Raw genomic sequence first — 22,428 nt, forward strand, 5'->3', positions numbered from 1 at the left:
GGAGACCCTGGTTCAATTCCTGGGTTGGGAAGATCCGCTGGAGATAGGAGAGGCTACCCACTCTGGTATCCTTGGTCTTCCTTTTTGGCTCAGCTGGTAAAGAATCTGCCTGCAATGTGGGAGACCTGGGTTCAATCCCTGGGTTGGGAGGGATCCAACCCAGGTTGGGACGATCCCCTGGAGAAGTGAAGGGCTATGCACTCCAGGATTCTGGCCTGGAGAATTCCATGGAGTGTATAGTCCATAGGGTCGCAAAGAGTCAGACACGACTGAGCGCCTTTCACTTTCACTTTGGTCACACCAGAGCACTGAGTAGAGTTGCCTGTGCTATTCAGTAGGTCCTCATTTGTTATCTGCTGTATACATAGTTGTGTATAGGAACATTTACTTTTATGTTTTGTCTCTAAGGTAAGATGTAGTAAGTTATGAAGAACACGTTTTAAGAAGGGCATAAACTTATTTCCTAAAGTTCGTGAGTTCATATTATTCCTGACACTTCACCTTTCAGGCAAATACTTTTTAAATGTCCTAAGGAGAATCACCACAATTTTGCTACTAAACTTTGTGTATTTTGATTTTGAAACCAATATCCACTTTTACCAAAACAAAAATAGCAGATGAGCGCTTGCAGCAGAAATCGAAGAGAAACTAAAGAGCCTCTTGATGAAAGTGAAAGAGGAGAGTGAAAAAGCTGGCTTCAAACTCTACATTCAAAAAACTAAGATCATGGCATCCGGTCCCATCACTTCACGGCAAATAGATGGGAAAACAATGGAAACAGAGACAGATTTTATTTTCTTGGGCTCCAAAATCACTGCAGATGGTGACTGCAGCCATGAAATTAAAAGACGCTTGCTCCTTGGAAGAAAAGCTATGACAAACCTAAACGGCATATTAAAAAGCAGAGACATTACTTTGCTGACAAATGTTGGTCTAGTCAAAGCTATGGTTTTTCCAGTAGTCATGTATGGATGTAAGAGTCAGACCACAAAGAAAGCTGAGCACCAAAGAACTGATGCTTCTGAACTGTGGTGTTGAAGACTCTTGAGAGTCCCTTGGTCTGCAAGGAACTCTCCAAGAAATCAGTCCTGAATATCACTGGAAAGACTGATGCTGAAGCTGAAGCTCCAATACTTTGGCCACCTGATGCGAAGAAATGACTCACTGGAAAAGATCCTGATGCTGGGAAAGACTGAAGGCAGGAGGAGGAAGGAAAGACAGAGGATGAGACCCAATGGACATGAGTTTGAGCAAGCTCTGGGAGGTGGTGATGGACAGGGAAGCCTGGGGTGCTGCAGTCCATTGGGTCACAAAAAGTCAGACACGACTGAGAGACTGAAGTAAACTGGACTGAACTGACTTGTCTGGGATTACTTGCCTAAAACAGTTACTTGATGACATCAATGATACTTAGCCAATAAACACTTACTCTGTAGTCTGGTTATTTAACAATTTTCAAAGATGCTGATCACCCCTCAAAAATTAGAAAAATAAAAGAACTTGGGATGGATAAATTCCCTTCTGGGGCGGGGGGCAGGGGGACCTCCAAATGATAACTACCTATAATACGTTTCCAAAGGAAGAGAAGCAAGTCACTAGAAAGGACTTCCCAGGTGGTGCTAGTGGTAAAGAATCTGCCTGCCAAAGCAGGAGACGCAAGAGACAGGAGGTTGGGAAGATCCCCTGAGATAGGAAATGGCACCCCACTCCAGTATTCTTGCCTGGAGAATCCCATGAACAGAGGAGCCTGGCTATAGGCCATGGAGCCACAGAGAGCCAGCATTATTGACTACATACCTTCTTTCAACATTAGACTCCAGCATAGGCCTCCAGGTGCCCTAGATCCTTTGAACCTCTCCCTCACAACCCCATGTTATATTCCAATTGGCAATGCTCATGTTCACAACCAGTTATTTTTGAGCATTAAGGTCAAAACCTTTCAACATTTCTGTTACATCTCTTGTAAAGAGAAGGCTAAGTAACCCTTACCATAGCTCACCACATTCCAGGCATCATGCCAGCTGCCCTACACATAATACCTCATTTAATCTTCAGTCTGTGACCCAGCTTTTATTCACCACATATTTTTAGCTGTGAAAACTCAAAAATCATAGGTAGAAGAATCAGGACTCGAATCCCAGGCAGTCTGACTTCAAAGGCCAATCTCCTTCCAAAAAAAGGAGGCTTTATACATAAGTGAGCAACCATCCCAACATACACATTTATTTGCAGAAAAATTTAACCTAAGTGGGTTACAACTACATACCCAAATTCTCAAACTGGGATGTCATCCTTTGAAAGTGATGTGAACAAAGTTTTGAAAGAAAAATTGAAAAAAGAAACATTTATTGCGTAGCTACTCTATGTACCACACATGCCTTATATCACCTGATTTACAGAATCCTCTCAATATCCTCTGATTTACAGAAAATATCAAATGCTTTCCACAGCCCTACATACCACAGTCTCCTGCTCTCCAGGAATGCCTTTATCTGTGTGTAAATACATATATCTACACACATGCAGAAGGAGCCTGGGATATAGCTGTACCCCTTAAACAGTAGGCATCTAACACGTGCTAAAACACCCTGCCGGTAAGCAGGCATGGCTGGAGCTGATGCCACCGCCTCCCAAACAAACCAACTCCCACCACGTGATGAAACACAGTGACTGTCAACACTGCCTGGGAATCTCTGCTCAAAACCGAAGTTAGGCAATTCCAACCTCCTGGTGCATAATCAAAACTCTGCCTCCTACAGCAGCAGCTGATCGCCTTCCACAGTTTCTCCTCAGGAAGAGCTTCTCTAATGGCACAGGATTTTAACAAGGACGCTGCTTTTACCAGACACTCTGGGACACATCACCAAAAACTTGAAATTACCCCTACTTTAAACAAGAAGGGATCTGATGTGCCAACTCGGAAGTTCAGCTGAATCAACTCTAGAAGAGCATCTCCGAGGCCATGCTCGTCGCTGGGAAACATCGGGGAAGCAGTCCCCCTCAGGGTGTACCCCCAGGAACACAGGCCACCCACTGCCACCCCCACTGCCGCACCAGAACCGGAAGCTCCTGAGGCAGTCACATGACTGAGCCAGCTCTCCACAGGACTGGGTCCAAGTTTTACAAACAAGGCTGCTCCCTTCTGCAAGGGAGGATCTAACAGCTACCGAAGACTGGAAGCCTGAGAGATATTCTATAAGGTCAACTGTACCAAACACAGAGTGGACAGAAGTCAAAATGGCAGGGAATAGCGAGAAGGTTCCTCGCCAGCCACCCAGTATTCCCCCTGGTTAAATATTACATACTACACAACTAAAGCGTCACTCCTTGGTACTTATTAAAGTTACCTTTCCAGGGGAAAAGGAGCTCTCTACATCATCGATCACTCACTCATTGGTGAGGAGGAAATTTTCTGTTCTTATTCCAGACAACATTTTTTTTAAAAAAGGAACTCTTATTTTTGGCTGCATAGGGTCTTAGTTGCAGTGTGCAGACTCAGCTGGCCCGTGGCATGTGGGATCTTAGTTCCCCAACTAGGGATCAACTAGTTCCCCAAATTGCAAGGTAGGTTTTTAATCACCGGAGATTTCCCGGACAGCTTTTATACAAAGGGAGGCACCCTCCCTATACTGCAGGGGTAAGGAGAACTTGCAGCAAGAGACAGGTGCCCCAGAGTCAGAATTTCCCCTGCCTCATAAGGAAAATCCCTAGCATGAGCTGACTCTCGATTACCCAGAGGTTAAAGATCCAGGGTCCAACCCTGAATTGAAGGGACGGATGCTGAAGTGGAAGATCCAGTTTTTCGTTGTTCAATCACTCAGTCGTGTACGACTCTTTGGGATCCCACAGACTGCAGCACACCAGGCTTCACTGTCCTTCACCATCTCCCAGACCTTGCTCAAACTCACATTCATCAAGTCAGTGATGCCATCCAACCATCTCATCCTCTGTCGTTCCCTTCTCGTCCTGCCTTCAATCTTCCCCAGGGTCTTTACTCTGGCCAGTACTCTGATACCAGGAGCCAACTTGTTAGAAAAGACCCTGATGCTGGGAAAGACTGAGCACAGAACAAGAAGGTAGAAGGGAATGACAGAGGATGAGATGGTTGGATGGCATTACCAACTCAATGGACTTGAGTTTGAACAAACTCTGGGAGATAATGAAGGACAGGGAAGCCTGGCGTGCTGCAGTTCATGGAGTTGCAAAGAGTTGGACATGACTGAGTAAATGAACAACAATAAGTAATATGAGGGATGTTAATAAAGCATCACAACAGGGAATTCTCTGATAATTCAGTGATTAGGACTCTGAGCTTCCACTGTAGGGGGTGGGGATTCAGTCCCTGGTCAAGGAACTAGGGTACCACAAGCCATGAGGCATGGCCAAAAATAATAATAACAGAGCATCACTACAAAACGCAAACAAGACAGAAATCAGTCGGTGCCATAAGCGAAGGCAAAGGACTTTGGGAGATGAGTGGTAAACAGCAAAGGAAATGAAGCAAGCCTTTAGAGGAGGAGGTGAAGTAAAAACAAAAGCCATATTTTCAGAAGATCACTGGACTAATGGCTACCACTAATCAAGTTAAGGGTGATTTAACTATATTTCTCTTTGAATATTCATACTAATTCTGCCACAAAGGCATTTGGTCCATTCTACAGATGAGGAAACTGAAAGAGGGTAAAGTGAAAATGTCAGGCGCTCAGTCATGTCCAGTTCTCTGTAACCCCATGGACTGTAGCCCACCAGGCTCCTCTGTCTGTGGAATTCTGTAGGCAAGAATACTGGAGTGGGTAGCCATTCCCCTGGAGGACCAGGGGATCTTCCCCAAGCAGGACCAAACCTCAGTCTCCTGCATCACAGGCAAATTCTTTACCATCTGAGCCACCAAAGAAGCTGAAGCTCAGAGATTAAATTATTTGTCCAAGGTCACACAGCACATATCAGGACTAAGATTTAAACAGGTCTCTATGATCCCAAACTCAGTTATTTCTAGGATGCTGCATATAGAATCTTTAGAGCATAAAGTATATTTACTTAATTCAATTATTGGGCATGAAATTTTAACAGCTGTAGGGCTTCCCTGGTGGCTCAGAGGGTTAAGCGTCTGCCTGCAATGCAGGAGATCCGGGTTTGATTCCTGGGTCGGGAAGATCCCTGGAGAAGGAAATGGCAACCCACTGCAGCACTTTTGCCTGGAAAATTCCATGGAAGGAGGAACCTGGTAGGCTACAGCCCATGGGGTCGCAAAGAGTCAGACACGACTGACAGACCACTTTCATTTTAACAGATGTTAATAGACATTCCTATTTCCAGCTTTGAAAGAATTCAGTTCAGTTCAGTCGCTCAGTCGTGTCCAACTCTTTGCGACCCCATGAATCGCAGCACGCCAGGCCTCCCTGTCCATCACCAACTCCCAGAGTTTACTCAAACTCACATCCATCAAGTCAGTGATGCCATCCAGCCATCTCATCCTCTGTCGTCCCCTTCTCCTCCTGCCCCCAATCCCACCCAGCATCAGAGTCTTTTCCAATGAGTCAACTCGTCGCATGAGGTGGCCAAAGTACTGGACTTTCAGCTTTAGCATCATTCCTTCCAAAGAAATCCCAGGGTTGATCTCCTTCAGAATGGACTGGTTGGATGTCCTTGCAGTCCAAGGGACTCTCAAGAGTCTTCTCCAGCACCACAGTTCAAAAGCATCAATTCTTTGGCGCTCAGCTTTCTTCACAGTCCAACTCTCACATCCATACATGACCACAGGAAAAACCATAGCCTTAACTAGACAGACCTATGTTGGCAAAGTAATATCTCTGCTTTTCGATATGCTATCTAGGTTGGTCATAACTTTCCTTCCAAGGAGTAAGCGTCTTTTAATTTCATGGCTGCAATCACCATCTGCAGTGATTTTGGAGCCCAAAACAATAAAGTCTGACACTGTTTCCACTATTTCCCCATCTATTTCCCATGAAGTGATGGGACTGGCTTGCCATGATCTTCGTTTTCTGAATGTTGAACTTTAGGCCAACTTTTTCACTCTCCTCTTTCACTTTCATCAAGAGGGTTTTTAGTTCCTCTTCACTTTCTACCATAATGGTGGTGTCATCTGCATATCTGAGGTTATTGATATTTCTCCTGGCAATCTTGATTCCAGCTTGTGCTTCTTCCAGCTCAGCATTTCTCATGATGTAATCTAGTTGGTAAACCTATTTATCACCTCCTGATTGCCCCACTGGGTTTCCCTGGTGGTGAAGTATCCATCTATCAAATGCAGGAGACTTGAGCTCAATTCCTGGGTTGGGAGAATCCCCTGGAGAAGGAAATGGCAACCCACTCCAGTATTATTGCCTGGCTAATCTCATGGACAGAGGAGCCTGGCAGGTTACAGTCCATGGGGTTGCAAACAATCAGAAACAACTTAGCAACTAAACAACAACAAACAAAAAACCACCATACATGCATACTCTCCCCATTATCAATGTCCCCCCAACAGTGGCACAATTGCTACAATAGATAAATGTATGCTGCCATGCATCCTTTTCACCAACTTGTAAAGTACAAGCCAGTGCACTGGAGTCCCCTAGCCACATAGGGGACTAGGGGACCAAGGTCACATAGCCAGATGCTGCCAGAGTAAGGACCTAATTCTGGGTGCTTTCCAGAAAAACCACAATCCATAAACCTGGTGAAGCATACACAGCCAAGCACAGATCCCTGGACATTCACTGTGTAGGCTGCCTGAGTTTACTTGGCTTGTAAAAGTACTACTGTCAGCATCAAAACAATTGCACTCTCTTTCAGAAGCAGAAAGAACTCTGCTTTGTTTCTAAGACATCTTCCATATTAGCACCAGTGCTGATTGCCTGGACTGTGCATATTAAACACTAACTTCCACAACTTCTCTATTTTATGTGATGACTAGTGTAATACTATAACCAGTCAATCAATCTTCCTCTGCAGACTGAAGTTGTGACTTCTTCTTCCTGGAGCCAGATCCATGAGGTGTTGCCACTGATAAAAACCCATGTGAGATCTTCGTTTGTCTCACCCAAGAGATTTCCCACAGTACTTTTAAATGATTACCCAAAGGTCAGTAATGAATACCCTGTTGACGGGTTCATGGTTTGAAACAGGGCAACTGCACATCCCAAGGATGAGCCAAGTCTGCTCTTCTTGGCCAGAGTGAAGCTTTGCGCTTTCCCAAATTTAAAGTCTGATGACAGGTTTCTCAAGGGCGGGGCATCCCAACTTGTATGGCCCTGGTCTCTTTCACAAAGACAATGCTGAATACACACCAGGTACTCTACATAGTTGTGCTGGATGGAAGGATTTGAGAGTATAATAATGATTACTTCCTGAAGAATCAACACATTTTGCAAAAGGAAAATAAACTCTGCTTATAAAGACACGGAAGACTGAAATATGTTGCTTTCTTTCTAAAAAATTATCAGAAGTATTTAAGTTTCTCCATAAATACTGAAGAAAATAAAACAATTTCCCCTCAAAAATGCCAAAATACACAGAGCTGGAGCTACTTTACTAAATACAAGTGTAAAGAGGATTGTACCCTTCCTCCCTGAGTCCACAATACAAACTTAATTTGTAATCTCCAACAAAATATGAATATGTTCATTTTCCCACCAGAAAATTAACTAAATTACTCTTTGTGGTAGACAACACCATGTCTTTGGGTATTAGATCTTCAGGGTCTGTCCCCTCCAGTCTCTGAGATCATGAAGAATATGCTCTCAGGTCAGTTTCCAAAATCATCACAAAGACCACTGTTTGATCACATTTTTCTATTAGCCAGAGGCATTATTTCAATAAAATGTGCTCCATTTCAGATATAATGCACTTTTCAGAAAAATATACCCATTTAACTGTCCTACACTCCTGATGCTTCCAATACTGCCTTCACAATATGCTTTAGACAACATATTTCAACTAGAAAATAAAAGGATAAATTCTCCCCAAATTTGCTTACAGAAACTTAGCTAACCAAAGATTTAAAAAAAAAAAACTATGACATATAAAGAGATTTATATTAAGGCAAAAGTGACATAAAAAGGATTTCTCAAAAAGTAATCTAGTCATCCCTTGGTATCCACAGGATTGGTTCTGGGAGTCTTGTGGATATCAAAATCTGTGGATGCTCAAACATCTTACAGAAAATGGCACAGTACCACCAGCCCTTCACAGATGCAGAACCTGTGGATACAGGCCAACTGAATAGTCACTGAAGGTTCTCTGAAACTCCAATTAGTCTGGGTCACTCTGTCTTACTGCAGGGTTCTGAATCTGCAGTGTTCCTAAGAACCTTCTGGGGAGCTTGTGAAAATGCAAGTTCCTGGGCTTCTCTTCTCATATGGATAGTTAAAGCTACTGTGGAGGTCAGGAATCTGCCTCTTTTAAACTTTTTATTTTATATTGGAGGGTTGTTGTTTAGCCACTAAGTCTGACTCTTTGTGACCCCATGGACTGTAGCTCACCAGGTTCCTCTGTTCAAGGGATTTCCCAGCCAAGAATACTGGAATGCGTTGCCATTTCCTTCTCCAGGGGATCTTTCCAACCCAGGGATCAAACGTGCATCTCCTGCATTGGCAGGCAGATTCTTTACTACTGAGCCACTATGGAAGCCCATATTGGAGTACAGCCAATTAACAATATTGTGATAGTTTTAGGTGAACAGCAAAGCAACTCAGCCATACATATACATATATCCAATCTCCCCCTGAACTCCCCTCCGGGATGCCACATAACACTGAGCAGAGTTCCCTGTACTATACAGTAAGGTCCTTGTTGATTAACCATTTTAAATATAGTAGTGTGTACATATCCATCCCCAGCTCCCTAACTATCCCTTCCCCCCAGCAACCAACCGTAAGTTCATTCTCTAAGTCTGTGAGTCTGTTTTATAAGTTCCTTTGTATCATTTCCTTTTAGATTCTGCATGTAAGGGAGCTCATACAATATTTTCCCTTCTCTGTCTGACTAACGAGGAGGGAGGTATTGGAATAAATCAGCAACGAGAGAGAGCTTCATGTCCAGTACCACCTGCAACAGTCATGTGCCCACAGGTTTAACTTCCTTAGTTCTCCATTTGCTCGTCTGTAACACAGGGATGTTAAACTGATATCAAAGATGCCTTCCTGCTAGGAAACTGTGACATGTTAAAAAAAAAACCAAAAAGTAGCCTTATAAACATGGACTCTGTTTACTTTCCTAGAAAACAGTGTTTGACTATTCCTGCAGCAGCTGCTGCTGCTGCTGCTAAGTTGCTTCAGTCGTGTCCGACTCTGTCCGACCCTATAGACGGCAGCCCACCAGGCTCCCCCATCCCTGGGATTCTCCAGGCAAGAATACTGGAGTGGGTTGCCATTTCCTTCTCCAATGCATGAAAGTGAAAGTGAAAGTGAAGTCGCTCAGTCGTGTCCGACTCTTAGCGACCCCATGGACTGCAGCCTACCAGGCTCCTCCATCCATGGGATTTTCCAGGCAAGAGTACTGGAGTGGGTTGCCATTGACCATTCCTAGGTAATGTTTATACATAGATCTCTACATCAGAGGGACTTCCCTGGTGGCTCAGATTGTAAAACGTCTGCCTACAATGCAGGAGACCCGGGTTCAATCCCTGGGTTGGGAAGATCCCCTGGAGAAGGAAATGGCAACCCACTCCAGTATTTTTGCCTGGAAAATCCCATGGACGGAAGAGCCTGGTAGGATACAGTCCATGGGGTTACAAAGAGTCAGACACGACTTTTCTACAACAGAGATAAACAGTCTCTTCTTTTCTACAACAGAGATAAACAGTCTCTCTACCCGAAATGTGCCAGACACTGAATGAAACCCCACATTCACACACACATGCACACCCATACACACACATACACATACACACTACCTTGTGGCCATGGGGCAGGAGTTGGGTCCACTAGGTGCTCAGTTGAAAAGCTTATCTGAACCGAGATTACAAGAGCAGTTAATTTGGATTATTTCCACCCAACATTAAAGGCCACAATCTCGACATTATTAACAGTCCAAGAGAACCAAAGCACCAGCTAAGTGGCACCTCTTTAGGAAGGGACTACTGGAGGCTGCTCTTATCTCAGACTCTGCTTTAGGTGAGGAAGGCCTGACTCTACAAAGAGAGTCAGAACTCGAAGCCTGGAGTGTCTCCACACTTTAAAAAAGTCTGTATAGTTTGCTGGAATGGAGATGAAACACATCCTTCTCATGCGACCACGCTGGTTACCAGGGAGCTGCCTGTGAATGGCTGAGGCGGGTGGAGGAGAGATACAACTGCAGACATGCACACGACACACACCAAAGTTAACTGGAAAATTTCAAAGTGCCTTTTCATGCCTTTAACTCAAAGATGAACACATTTCAAGGTGACCCAATCCTCCAGTGGCAGGCAGTGTTTTAAAAGGGCCGACGCTCTCCACTTAAACAATTTCTAATGACACGTCTAAATCGCATCCTCTGGGGCTCTCTGCACTGTCTCGCTGACTAGTCTTTCTTTCCTGGCAGAGGCATCCTGTTTCACATGAGTGCTTGAAGTCTGTCTTCCCTTCTAACAATTAAAACCCACAGAGCTCAGATGCCTTTTTTTTTTTTAACTTAGCAGGCACCATGCAGGACTGTTGATCATTTATTTAATTATACCACAGACACAAATGATTCCTTTATAGTGCTTTCTATTTACTAAAATCATGCATCACACGTGCTTCCTCAGTCATGTCTGACTCTTTGTGACCCCATGGACTGAGCCCACCAGGTTCCTCTGTCCATGAGATTTTTCAGGCCAGAATCCTGGAGTGGGTTGCCATTTCCTCCTCCAGGGGATCTTTCCAATCCGGGTATCGAACCCACATGTTTTGCGTCACTTATATTGGCAGGCAGATTCTTTACCACTGAGCCACGTGGGAAGCATTTATCAAAATAGTATCAGAATAATAAAAGATAGCCTTATCACTCATGCTTATAAGCAAAGCGTAAAAGACTTTTAATATAAAATCAAAGTTCAAGTTCAGAAAAGGAGGTCCCATTTAAAATCTAAAAGTATGGAAATTCTCTGGTGGTACAGTGGGTAACACTCCCAGCTCCCAATACAGGAGACCTGAGTTCAGTCCCTGGTCAGGGAACTAGATTCACATCCCACAACCACTGAGTCCATATGCCGAAACTAAGACCCAGCACAGCCTAAACAAATAAATAAAATATTTTTTCAAAAACCTACAAGTGTACATAATTATATATTGACTCTGTGTATGAATTTCATACACAGAATATGAAGGACTTTTTTCTTCTTTCTTCACTAAAATAGTATGGTTAGTCATTATAGAATGAGAAGATTGCACTAGAAATCTGAAAATTGGGTTCCTATAGTTAATGAAACATGCCAGGCTGTTTTGGGTCAGTTCCTTTGCAGAAACTACTCCCTGTCAAACACATCCTTTCCAAAAACCTGCTCTGGACTACCTGTAAATTCCTCTGTAACTTTCTAATTTGATTACTTCTACATGGCATGAGTTTGAACAAACTCCAGGAGATGGTAAAGGACGGGAAAGCCTGGTGTGCTGCAGACCACAGGGTCGCAAAGAGTCAGACACAACTGAGTGACTAAACAATAACAACAACAATATGGCCACCTGTGTTATCCTGTGATCATTTTTTATACATGACAGTCTCCTTTAGTTGACTGTGAGCTTCAGGAAAGCAGAGACCAGGCTACGCTCATTTTGGCAGCCCAGCCATTATCATGAGCAACAAGAAACAAGTGCCAGGAACAGCAGGAACTCTACTTCGCTCTCTTTTTTTTTTAATGTGTATAAGTTTATAATAAATAAGAATAAATTTTTTAAATGTATTCTGGTCCCCGTCCTCTCCTAACAACTGTCCTAAACCCTACCCCCACCCTGGGAAGCAGGAAGAGTCATTGAGCCAGAGAACCACCTGCTGGGGGGTACTGACGTGGGCAGCAGCCTCATGCAGCAGTTGGAGTACAGGCTGGATGCAGGTGCCCGGAGCAGGGGGTCAGAACTTGAGAAAGTCAAGAAGAATGTCTACTGGGCATGGAGTATGTACAACCCAGCATGTAAAGGGTTTCAAACATGCAAAGGAAGAAAAACTGAATAAATCTGTGACGGTGGTCTGGAATTGGAAGAATCAGTATGAATTCATGGTTTTCACTATACAGAGCGATATAGATAGATGATAAGTAGGTAGTCATATAAGTAAATGCGTGTGTGTGTGTGTGTGTGTGTGTGTGTGTGTGTGTACACTGTCTAACTCTACCAAGTGAGGGGCTTAGGAGCAGGGACACGCCAGTTTCCATACCTACTGCCCAAATCATGGCTTCTAAACACCATTATCCACTGAAAAAAACATTCCTTGGAGAAAGAGCTGACTCTAGTGCTGGGACAGGGAAAGTATTGAAAGTGAAAGTGTAGTCACTCAGTAGTGTCTGACTGTTTGCAACCCCATGAACTGTATGTAGCCCACCAGGCTCCCCTGTCCACGAAATCTCCAGGCAAGAATACTGGAGTGGGTTGCCATGCCCTTCTCTGGGCAATCTTCCCAACCCAGGGATTGAACCCAGGCATCCTACATTTCAGGCAGATTCTTTACCATCTGAGTCACCAGGGGAAGTATTGGGTTGGCCAAAAAGTTCATTTGGGCTTTCCCATAAGATGTTATGGAAAAATCAGAACAAACTTTTTAGCCAATCCGATATAAGAGAAGCCTGGAACACCTTGTTAAGCCAAAAAAGAATGAAGTACTTCAAAAATAATGAGACACATTAAAAAGAGAGAGGAGCTAGGATGAAGAGAATCCCATTAGCAAAACTTCAAAAATTTCAATATTAAATAATGATCGTAAAAACTACAACCCATTTGAAAAAAAATAGGAAACCTCAAATGTATACTAATATAAACAAACATAAATAAATGGAAAATTTGCAGAGAAACAGGGTACTTAGTTTCAAAGTACCACAATACAAAAGACATATGAATTACAAAGGTTAAAGTAACTTTACAGTGGCGAAGCCTAGGAGACAACACCTTAATCGAATGATCAAACTGAACATTGATAATGAGACAAATCAATATCATGGGCTACTTAATAGGATGCAATGAGAAGTACACAGCATCATTCCTGTGAAATTCCTGCCAAGGATACATAATCTAAATCTAACCACAAAACAAACACGGCAGAAAGAAACAGAGGAACATTCTATAAAACAACTGGCCTCTGTACTGCGAAAGTAAACAAAACACTAAGCAATCATTTCAGCCTGAAGACAACTAAAGAGACATGACGATTCGAGGCAACACATGATACTGAAATGAATTTTTTTGAACTAAACAAACATTATTTGGACAACTGGCTAAACCTGAAGTTTGTGGGTTGGATGATAATAATAAATTTATGTTAAAAGTTGTCAATTTGAGGACCACAGTGTTGTTGCAGTCTTTGAGGAAACTGCCCTTGTTGTTGCTGTTGTTCAGTCACCCAGTTCCATTCAGTTCAGTCGCTCAGTCAGCAACCCTATGAATCGCAGCACACCAGGCCTCCCTGTCCATCACCAACTCCCGGAGTTCACTCAGACTCACATCCATCAAGTCGGTGATGCCATCCAACCATCTCATCCTCTGTTGTCCCCTTCTCCTCCTGCCCCAAATCCCACTCAGCATCAGAGTCTTTTCCAATGAGTCAACTCTTCGCATGAGGTGGCCAAAGTACTGGAGTTTCAGCTTTAGTATCATTCCTTCCAAAGAACACCTAGGACTGATCCCTTTTAGAATGGACTTATTGGATCTCCTTGCAGTCCAAGGGACTCTCAAGAATCTTCTCCAACACCACAGTTCAAAAGCATCAATTCTTCGGTGCTCAGCTTTCTTCACAGTCCAACTCTCACATCCATACATGACCACTGGAAAACCCATAGCCTTGACTAGACAGACCTATGTTGGCAAAGTAATGTCTCTGCATTTGAATATGCTGTTTAGGTTGGTCATAACTTTCCTTCCAAGGAGTAAGCGTCTTCTAATTTCATGGCTGCAATCACCATCTGCAGTGATTTTGGAGCCCAAAACAATAAAGTCTGACACTGTTTCCACTGTTTCCCCATCTGTTTCCCAAGTGATGGGACTGGCTTGCCATGATCTTTGTTTTCTGAATGTTGAGCTTTAGGCCAACTTTTTCACTCTCCTCTTTCATTTTCATCAAGAGGCTTTTTAGTTCCTCTTCACTTTCTGCCATAAGGGTGTCCAAACCTTTGTGATCCCATAAACTGCAGCACTCCAGGCTTTCCTGTCCGTCACTGTCTCCCAGAGTTTGCTCAAACTCATCTCCATTGAGTTGATGATGCCATATCTCATCCTCTGTCATCCCCTTCTCCTCAGCCCTCAATCCTTCCCAGCACCAGGGTCTTTTCTAATCAGCTGGCTCTTCATATCAGGTGGCCAAAGTACTGGAACATCAGTTTTAGCACCAGTCCTTCCAATGAATATTCAAGGTTGATTTCCTTTAGGATTGACTGGTCTGATCTCCTTGAAGTTCAAGGGGCTCTCAAGAGTCTTCTCTGTTATGGTAACTCATTTAAGGTACAGTTTAGGCATAACTATCTAATTTCTTTAAAAGACAAAAATAAATGGAAAGTAACAGTATATCACATTTGCACTTATTTTAACTGCAGCTTGGCTCAATGCAGCTAGCCATCAGACCTAGTTCTGTGAAGGCAGGGACTCCCTTTGTCCATGTTGTATCCCTAGAGCCCAGGTAATGTCAACCAGTTCACAACTGCTACTCAATAATGACTTTTGGATGAATAAATGTATTTCATAAAATACAAAATTCCATCTTGCTTTTTGGTTTAGCAACTAATCCAAAGCTGATCTCCTTTATCTGTATTTTAAGCAAATAAATTGCCTTGCCTGTTCTGACTTGAATTACAAAAAATGTTTCTACAGAGCAAAACAGTTTTCTCAGTAATCTTGGCTCCTGACCATTTCAATTGTAAATATATGCCTAAAACAATTTTTTTTACTGCAAAACAGGAAATTCATACAATTGTCCCCATCTTGTCTCAGCTAAAAATCAGTTTTCAAGGAGTTTTTTTCTTTTTTTTTCTGTTTTTCAGAAATCTTTGAAAATTGCCTTTCTGTACACAAGAGCTTGGCTTCCCCAATAGGTCAGCAAGTAAAAGTCTTCCTGCAATGCAGAAGATGCAGGTTTGATCCCTGGGTCAGGAAGATCCCCTGGAGAAGGGAATGGCAACCCACTCCAGTACTCCTGCCTGGAGAATCCCATGGACAGAGGAGCCTGGCGGGCTATAGTCCACAGGGTTGCAAAGAGCTGGACATGATTCAGCATGCAAGCACATACACAAGAGCTTGCAGATATACCGGCAGACAGCAGAGAGATCCTTCGAAGTCACCTAATACAACACTCCCACTTTCCAGATGTCCCCAAAGAATATCACATTTGGAAGGAAGCCACACTGCCAACATACTTCATAAGCCTCTTGAGATCTCTTTGAAGACAGAAGTAACAAAACTGAATTTTAATGATATTCAGAAAAAAAGAAAGTAGAACATCACTCAAACTTCCACGTGGCTCTAGAGGTAAAGAACCCACCTGCCAATGCAGGAGATGCTGGAGACGTGGGTCGATCCCTGGGTCAGGAGGATCCCCTGGAGGAGGGCATGGCAGCCCACTCCAGTATTCTTGCCTGGAGAATCCCATGGACAGAGGAGCCTGGTGGGCTACAGTTCATGGAGTCACAAAGAGTTGGAGATGACTTAGCAACAAAAGAATAACAATAACAAAGGGCCAAAGGTACACCACAGAAATATAAAGATTATAGTTAGATAGATTATCTCTTTTTCTTTGAGCAGTGTTGGCTGTAAGTGGGTAGGTGACAGCTATGTCTTCCTATGAAGAAGGCTTGACTAGTTTGGAATCAGAAGGAAAAAGAACCTTAGAGCTGGTCTAGCTTTTGAGCAGCCTGTGGCTTTGGCCAAGGTCCTTGCTTTCTTGAGTGTGGCTCCTGGGCCTACAGCATTAACATTAGGTGACAGCTCATTAGAAATACAAATTGCGATCTTAATGAATCAGAAGCTCTGGACATGGGGCCAAACCATTCCAGTGGTTCTGAAATGCACTCAGGTTTGAGAACCATAGGTCAATCTATAATCTAATTATAATCAAGGTGTGAAGTGAAAGTCACACAGTCGTGCCCAACTCTTTCCAACCCCTTGGACTATACAGTCCATGGAATTCTCCAGGCCCGAATACTGGAGTGCATAGCCTTTCCCTTCTCCAGGGGATCTTCCCGACCCAGGGATCAAACCCAGGTCTCCCACATTGCAGGCGGATTCTTTACCAGCTGAGCCACAAGGGAAGCCCAAGAATACTGGAGTAAGCAGCCTATCCCTTCTCCAGTGGATCTTCCCAACCCAATAAAGGATTAAAAGTTCATTTCTTTAAAAAAAGTTAGTGTTTATTTCAAAAGACCAAGGTACTAAGTAATATACTGCATAAATTAATACTGAATGATTTTTTCCCACTACATAAATATTTCAAATAATTTATTTTAGCATTTTAGGCTAAATCTCTGTCTGGATTAATGATTAATACCAGTGAAGGAAAAACACCCAAGAAATATATCTGATGTTATTTAAACAAAGAGAATAAAACAAAACTATGATCATTTAAATAGCTGCATAAAAATTACATGTACTATTATTCTACATAGCAACTGGTTTTTGTTTACAAAAATCAATTTTTCTATAGTTTCTATGCAGCAATTATTTTTCTTTTGTCTATACTGTTATTTTTCAACAAGAAATGGACATGATTCTAATTCTTGCAAATAAAATTAAAATTTTCTATGTCAGTTATAACTCAAGGAAAAAAAGCAAAAAAAATGGTTTAATTGTGCTTCTTGAAAGAAAAACTTCTATGTTTTGGTGAAACAATAGTGCATCAAATGGTAAACAGAGTCACAGCCACACCCTGAAGATACCAAGGTGACTAAGGCCTATGCCCACTCTTATCCTCCATCCATCATCTTTCTGGATCTTCCAACCTAGGAAACTCCTTTTTTCACTAAAGTCCACATTTCAAAGATACAACTAGAGTTTAAAATATAACCTACTAAAGGGCAGTGAGTAAAGGTGACTCAGTGTGGTGAGGAAATCACCTGCCTTCATAAAGACAAGCTTCTACCGTTCGACAAAAGTTCTGAACCATCTCATGAAATCCAAGCTGTTTAATGAGAACAATCACTTTAAGAGAGAAAGTACCTAATTTTCACAAAATTGGCCCCTAAAAATAGAATTTTCCTTATACTATTGTATACTTACTTGGCATATTGTGAGTACTATTATATACTATTTGTGCGTACCTAGTAAACTATTATATACCTTATACTTACTATATATGTGGTGTATAATCGTTTACTGCTGCTGCTAAGTCTTTTCAGTCGTGTCCGACTCTGTGCGACCCCATAGACGGCAGCCCACCAGGCTCCCCCGTCCCTGGGATTCTCCAGGCAAGAACACTGGAGTAGGTTGCCATTTCCTCCTCCAATGCATGAAAGTGAAAAATGAGAGCGAAGTAGCTCAGTTGTGTCCGACTCTTAGCGACCCCATGGACTGCAGCCCACCAGGCTCCTCCATCCATGGGATTTTCCAGGCAGGAGTACTGGAGTGGGGTGCCATTGCCTTCTTGTTTACTAGGTACTCACAAATAGTATGTGTGCGTGTGTTAGTCACTTAGTCGTTTCCGACTCTTTGCAACCCCATGGACTGTAGCCCACCAGGTTCCTCTGTCCATGGAATTCTCCAGGCAAGAATACTGGAGGGGGTCACCATTTCCTTCTCCACATAAATAGTGTATAATAGTAAGTATATGGTATACAATAGTTTACTAGGTGCTCACAATGTATCAGTTAACACCCTCTCATTTAATCCCCAAACCACTTTATGAGACAAGTACTACTATTATAATCATTTAACAGATTAAGAAATTTAAGCAGAGTAAGTTATTTGTCCAAAGCCACACAGCTAAAGTGAAGATTCTGAATACAGATAAGCAAGCGATCATACTTAAACTAAGATCCCTAACCTTTGGCTCCATCATGGTTTTGCTATGTCTGAATTACAAATTTTTCACATTCACGAAAATCAAAACTAGGTTTTCTTGCCAGAAATATTTGATAATATCAATGAAATGAAATAAATGGCAAAATAATCCAAGCATTTCTAGAAATCATTGTACCTATAAAATCATACAATTTCCATTAAGTTATATAATCCAAGGACGGACTATATAGTGCCAGGTGGCGCTAGTGGTAAAGAACCCGCCTCACAATGCAAGAAAACATAAGAGATGCAGGTTCGATGCCGGGTAGGGAAGATCCCCAGGAGGAGGCAATAGCAACCCACTCCAGTACTCTTGTCTGGAGAATCCCATGGACACAGGAGCCTACACTCAGTAGTGTTACAGAGTCGGACACGACTGAAGTGACTTAGCATACAGCACATAGTCCAGAGACCTGACAACTTTTTCAACAGTACGACCACTCTGGACATAGAGCTGTGCCAACAATAACCCATGGAAAGCCAGCATTAAATAGCGCAAGGTAATTTTAATACGTAACGGAGGTTTTCATCTGGTTTGTTTGCGGGTCTTTGGGTTTTCTGGTTACTGCTGTTGTTCTTTGCAACCAGGTGAACGAATGAGCTGAAAGGTCAAAGTCGAATCCCTTTCGATTTCTTCCACCGCTTATAAATACAAGGCTCGTGAGTCAAGACTTGCAGGGTCCACGTGCCCAAGGGTTCAATCTCCTGGATTGCTGCCCCCGCGCCTGCGCCACCCGACCGGTCTAGCACTCGCCTCCGGGATCCCTGGCCAGGGCACCGAGTGCCGCAAGGCTGGAGGAAGCAAGGGATCGAGAACAATGGAAGAGAGGGAGCGATTGCGGGCCCTTACCGAGCTCCGTGCCCTGCTGGTGCGCCGACATGTCGAAGAGGCCGCAGGACAGCTGGCTGCCGGAGCCCGCCTCTGTACTGCCCTTCCTCCTTCCTCCAGCTCCTGCTTCGCCCCTCCCCTGCGTCGCCATACCACGCCCCTCTTCCGCCAGGCCACGCCCATCTAGGGGCGGGACCACTGAACAGCCCGGGATGGCTGGAACGTGACTCCCTTGACTGAAGAGAAAATCGCACCGCCTACCCCCACTGTGTCCTCTCCGCCAGGCGCAAAACTCCAGTACTAACTCCCGCAAATCATGCTGCGAGAACTCGTCGTCAAATACTTCAGTTACCGACTGCACTGAACAAAAAGCATTTTGAATCTTTTCCCGGATTACAAAACAAGACAGGAGAAGCTCTTCCCAGTTACTGTTCGCAGAGCTCTGCAGCCAAACACCTGAAAGGGCATCCGCGGTTCCCGAACTTTTTAAGGGCCACCAACCTGCACGCCAGAGTCCCCCAGTCCTGTGACTTCTAACCTAGGCTTCCTGGAGAGAAGCAGCTCTGTGGTCTGAAAAACCAGGGGGCTTAGGAATGGGCCTCAGCTTTGCTCTGAAAGCAGTTAAGTGTGACGCTGGCCGTAACTGCCTTTTTTAGCTTCGTTTTCCTCATCTGTAAGAAAGCACCTTGACATCTTGGAGCTCTACAGCTCTGATTCTGTGAATTTTTTCAGCCTGACTTTTTTATGACCTGGAGGGTTAAGTTAACTGGAGTAACTCAGCACAGACTATTGATCAGCTCTGTACTCACCATCAGACAGCTCCACTCTGATGAAAAAGGGAAAACTTAGTGACAGTTTGTTAACCATGAGCCAGTTACTAGTCTAGGTACTTTCAGAGAAATGATAGCAGTGGAGTCTCAGAACAATCCCGCCAAGCATGTACTATAGTCTCCATTGTTGTACAGAGACATCAAAGTTATGAACAGAGAGATCCTGGCGTAGTGGAAACTGCATGTGTGCTCCGTCCTGTCCGACTCTCTCCGACCTCATGTGTTGTAGCCAGCCAGGCTCCTCTGTCCATGGAATTTTCCAGGCAATAATATTGGAGTGGGTTGCCATTGCCTTTTCCAGGGAATCTTCCCCACCCACGTCTCTTGCGTTGCCTGCATTGGCAGGCAGATTCTTTGCTGAGTCAACCAGCAAGACCAGTGGAAAGTGAGCAGACTTCAAATGGGTCCAATTCCTTAATACACCAGCAATTCCATCTAATGACTAGCTGATTCTAAGAATGTTACTTCCTGTAAAATACAGATGATCAAAACAGATTTAACTTGCGAAGTTGTATGTGTGTAAAGCAGTAATACAATACACATTATGGCACATAGTAGGGGCTCAACAAGTGGAAACTGTTAATGTTATTGTCAGCTCCACACAGTAACTATAGGCTTCATAGGAAAAGTAATTCCAGTCTTTTCCCTCTACATGGAACTGCCTCTCATCCTTGTCAGCCCAAAGCCATTGCTGAACATTTTCGATGTGCCTACATCCCATGCAGACATAAAAGAGCATTTTTAAAATTTTTTATTTATTTCATTTTTTGGTTGCCGTAGAACTATATATTGTCACCCTGCTTATTTAACTTCTATGCAGAGTACATCATGAGAAACGCTGGACTGGAGGAAGCACAAGCTGGAATCTAGATTCCTGGGAGAAATATCAATAACCTCAGATATGCAAATGACACCACCCTTATGGCAGAAAGTGAAGAAGAACTAAAGAGCCTCTTGATGAAAGTGAAAGAGGAAAGTGAAAAAGTTGGCTTAAAATGCTACATTCAGAAAACTAAGATCGTGGCAGCCAGTCCCATCACTTCATGGCAAATAGATGGGGAAACAGTGACAGACTTTATTTTGGGGGGCTCCAAAATCACTGCAGATAGTGACTGAAGCCATGAAATTAAAAGACACTTGCTCCTTGAAAGAAAAGCTATGACCAACCTAGACAGCATATTAAAAAGCAGAGACATTACTTCACTGGCAAAGGTCCATCTAGTCAAAGTTATGGTTTTACCAGTAGTCATGTATGGATGTCAGGGTTGGACTGTAAAGGAAGCTGAGTGCGGAAGAATTGATGCTTTTGAAGTATGGTGTTGGAAAAGACTCTTGAGAATCCCTTGGACTCCAAGGAGATCCAACCAGTCCATCCTAAGGGAGATCAGTTCTGAGTGTTCATTGGAAGGACTGACTTTGAAGCTGAAGCTCCAATACTTTGGCCACCTGATGTGAAGAACTGACTCTTTTGAAAAGACCCTGATGGTGGGAAAGATTGAGGGCAGGAGGAGAAGGGGACAACAGAGGATGAGATGGTTGGATGGCATCGCCGACTCAATGGACATGAGTTTGAGTAAACTCCAAGAGCTGGCGATGGACAGGGAGGCCTGGCGTGCTGTGGTTCATGGGGTTGCAAAGAGTCGGACACGACTGACCAACTGAACTGAACTGAACTGAACTGAGGACTTCGTTGCTGTGCATGGACTTTCTCTAGTTGTAGCAAGCAGGAGCTACTCTTCTTTCTGATGTGCGCACTTCTCATTGCACTGGCTTCTTTTGTTGCAGACTACAGGCATTATGCACACAGGCTTCAGTAGCTGCAGCACACAGCCTTCAGTATTTGTGGTGCATGGGCTTAGCTGCTCCATGGCATATGGGATCTTCCCTGACCAGGGATCAAACGCATGTCTCTTACATTGGCAGGCAGATTCTTAACCACTAGACCACCAGGTAAGTCCTGTGTAAGAGTATTTTACCTATTTTTATCTTCATCCTGAAAGCTCGGAGCTGGCCTAGCACTCAAAGCTAGACCACTGCGCTCCCCAGTAGAATATAATACAGTTTTACAGAACACCAACATCAGCCAAGGCCACTGGACCCATGATAAATACAAGATCACTTGTAATCATCAGTTCAGTTCAGTCGCACAGTTGTGTCCTACTCTTTGCGACCCTATGGACTGCAGCATGCTAGGCTTCTCTGTCCATCATCATCGCCCGGAGTTTACTCAAACTTATGTCCATTGAGTCAGTGATGTCATCCAACCATCTCATCCTCTGTCATCCCCTTCTCCTCCTGCCCTCAATCTTTCCCACCACCAGGGTCTTTTCAAATGAGTCGGTTCTTCACATCAGGTGGCCAAAGTATTGGAGTTTCAGCTTCAGCAACAGTCTTGCCAATGAATATTCAGGACTGATTGATTTCCTTTAGGATGGACTGGTTGGATCTCCTTGCAGTCCAAGGGACTTTCAAGAGTCTTCTCCAACACCACAGTTCAAAAGCATCAATTATTCATCACGCAGCTTTCCTTATAGTCCAACTCTCACATCCATACATGACTACTGGTAAAACCATAACTTTGACTAGACAGACCATTGTCAGTGAAGTAATGTCTCTGCTT

The 22,428-nt window shown here is 43.5% G+C and overlaps 1 protein-coding gene across 1 annotated transcript in view; it reads right to left on the minus strand.

Moving 5' to 3' along the window:
* The window catches only part of DERA (deoxyribose-phosphate aldolase), a 117,641-nt gene extending 98,549 nt beyond the window's left edge, over positions 1–19,092 (minus strand). Inside the window, exon 1 of the mRNA XM_068971213.1 lies at positions 19,000–19,092. Within this exon, the coding sequence (XP_068827314.1) occupies positions 19,000–19,030 (31 nt within the window). The 5' untranslated portion in view covers positions 19,031–19,092. The remainder of the gene's footprint in view (positions 1–18,999) is intronic.
* Between the last annotated feature and the right edge of the window lie 3,336 nt (positions 19,093–22,428).

Source organism: Capricornis sumatraensis, chromosome 4 (assembly GCF_032405125.1).
Source record: "Capricornis sumatraensis isolate serow.1 chromosome 4, serow.2, whole genome shotgun sequence".
NCBI lineage: Eukaryota > Metazoa > Chordata > Mammalia > Artiodactyla > Bovidae > Capricornis > Capricornis sumatraensis.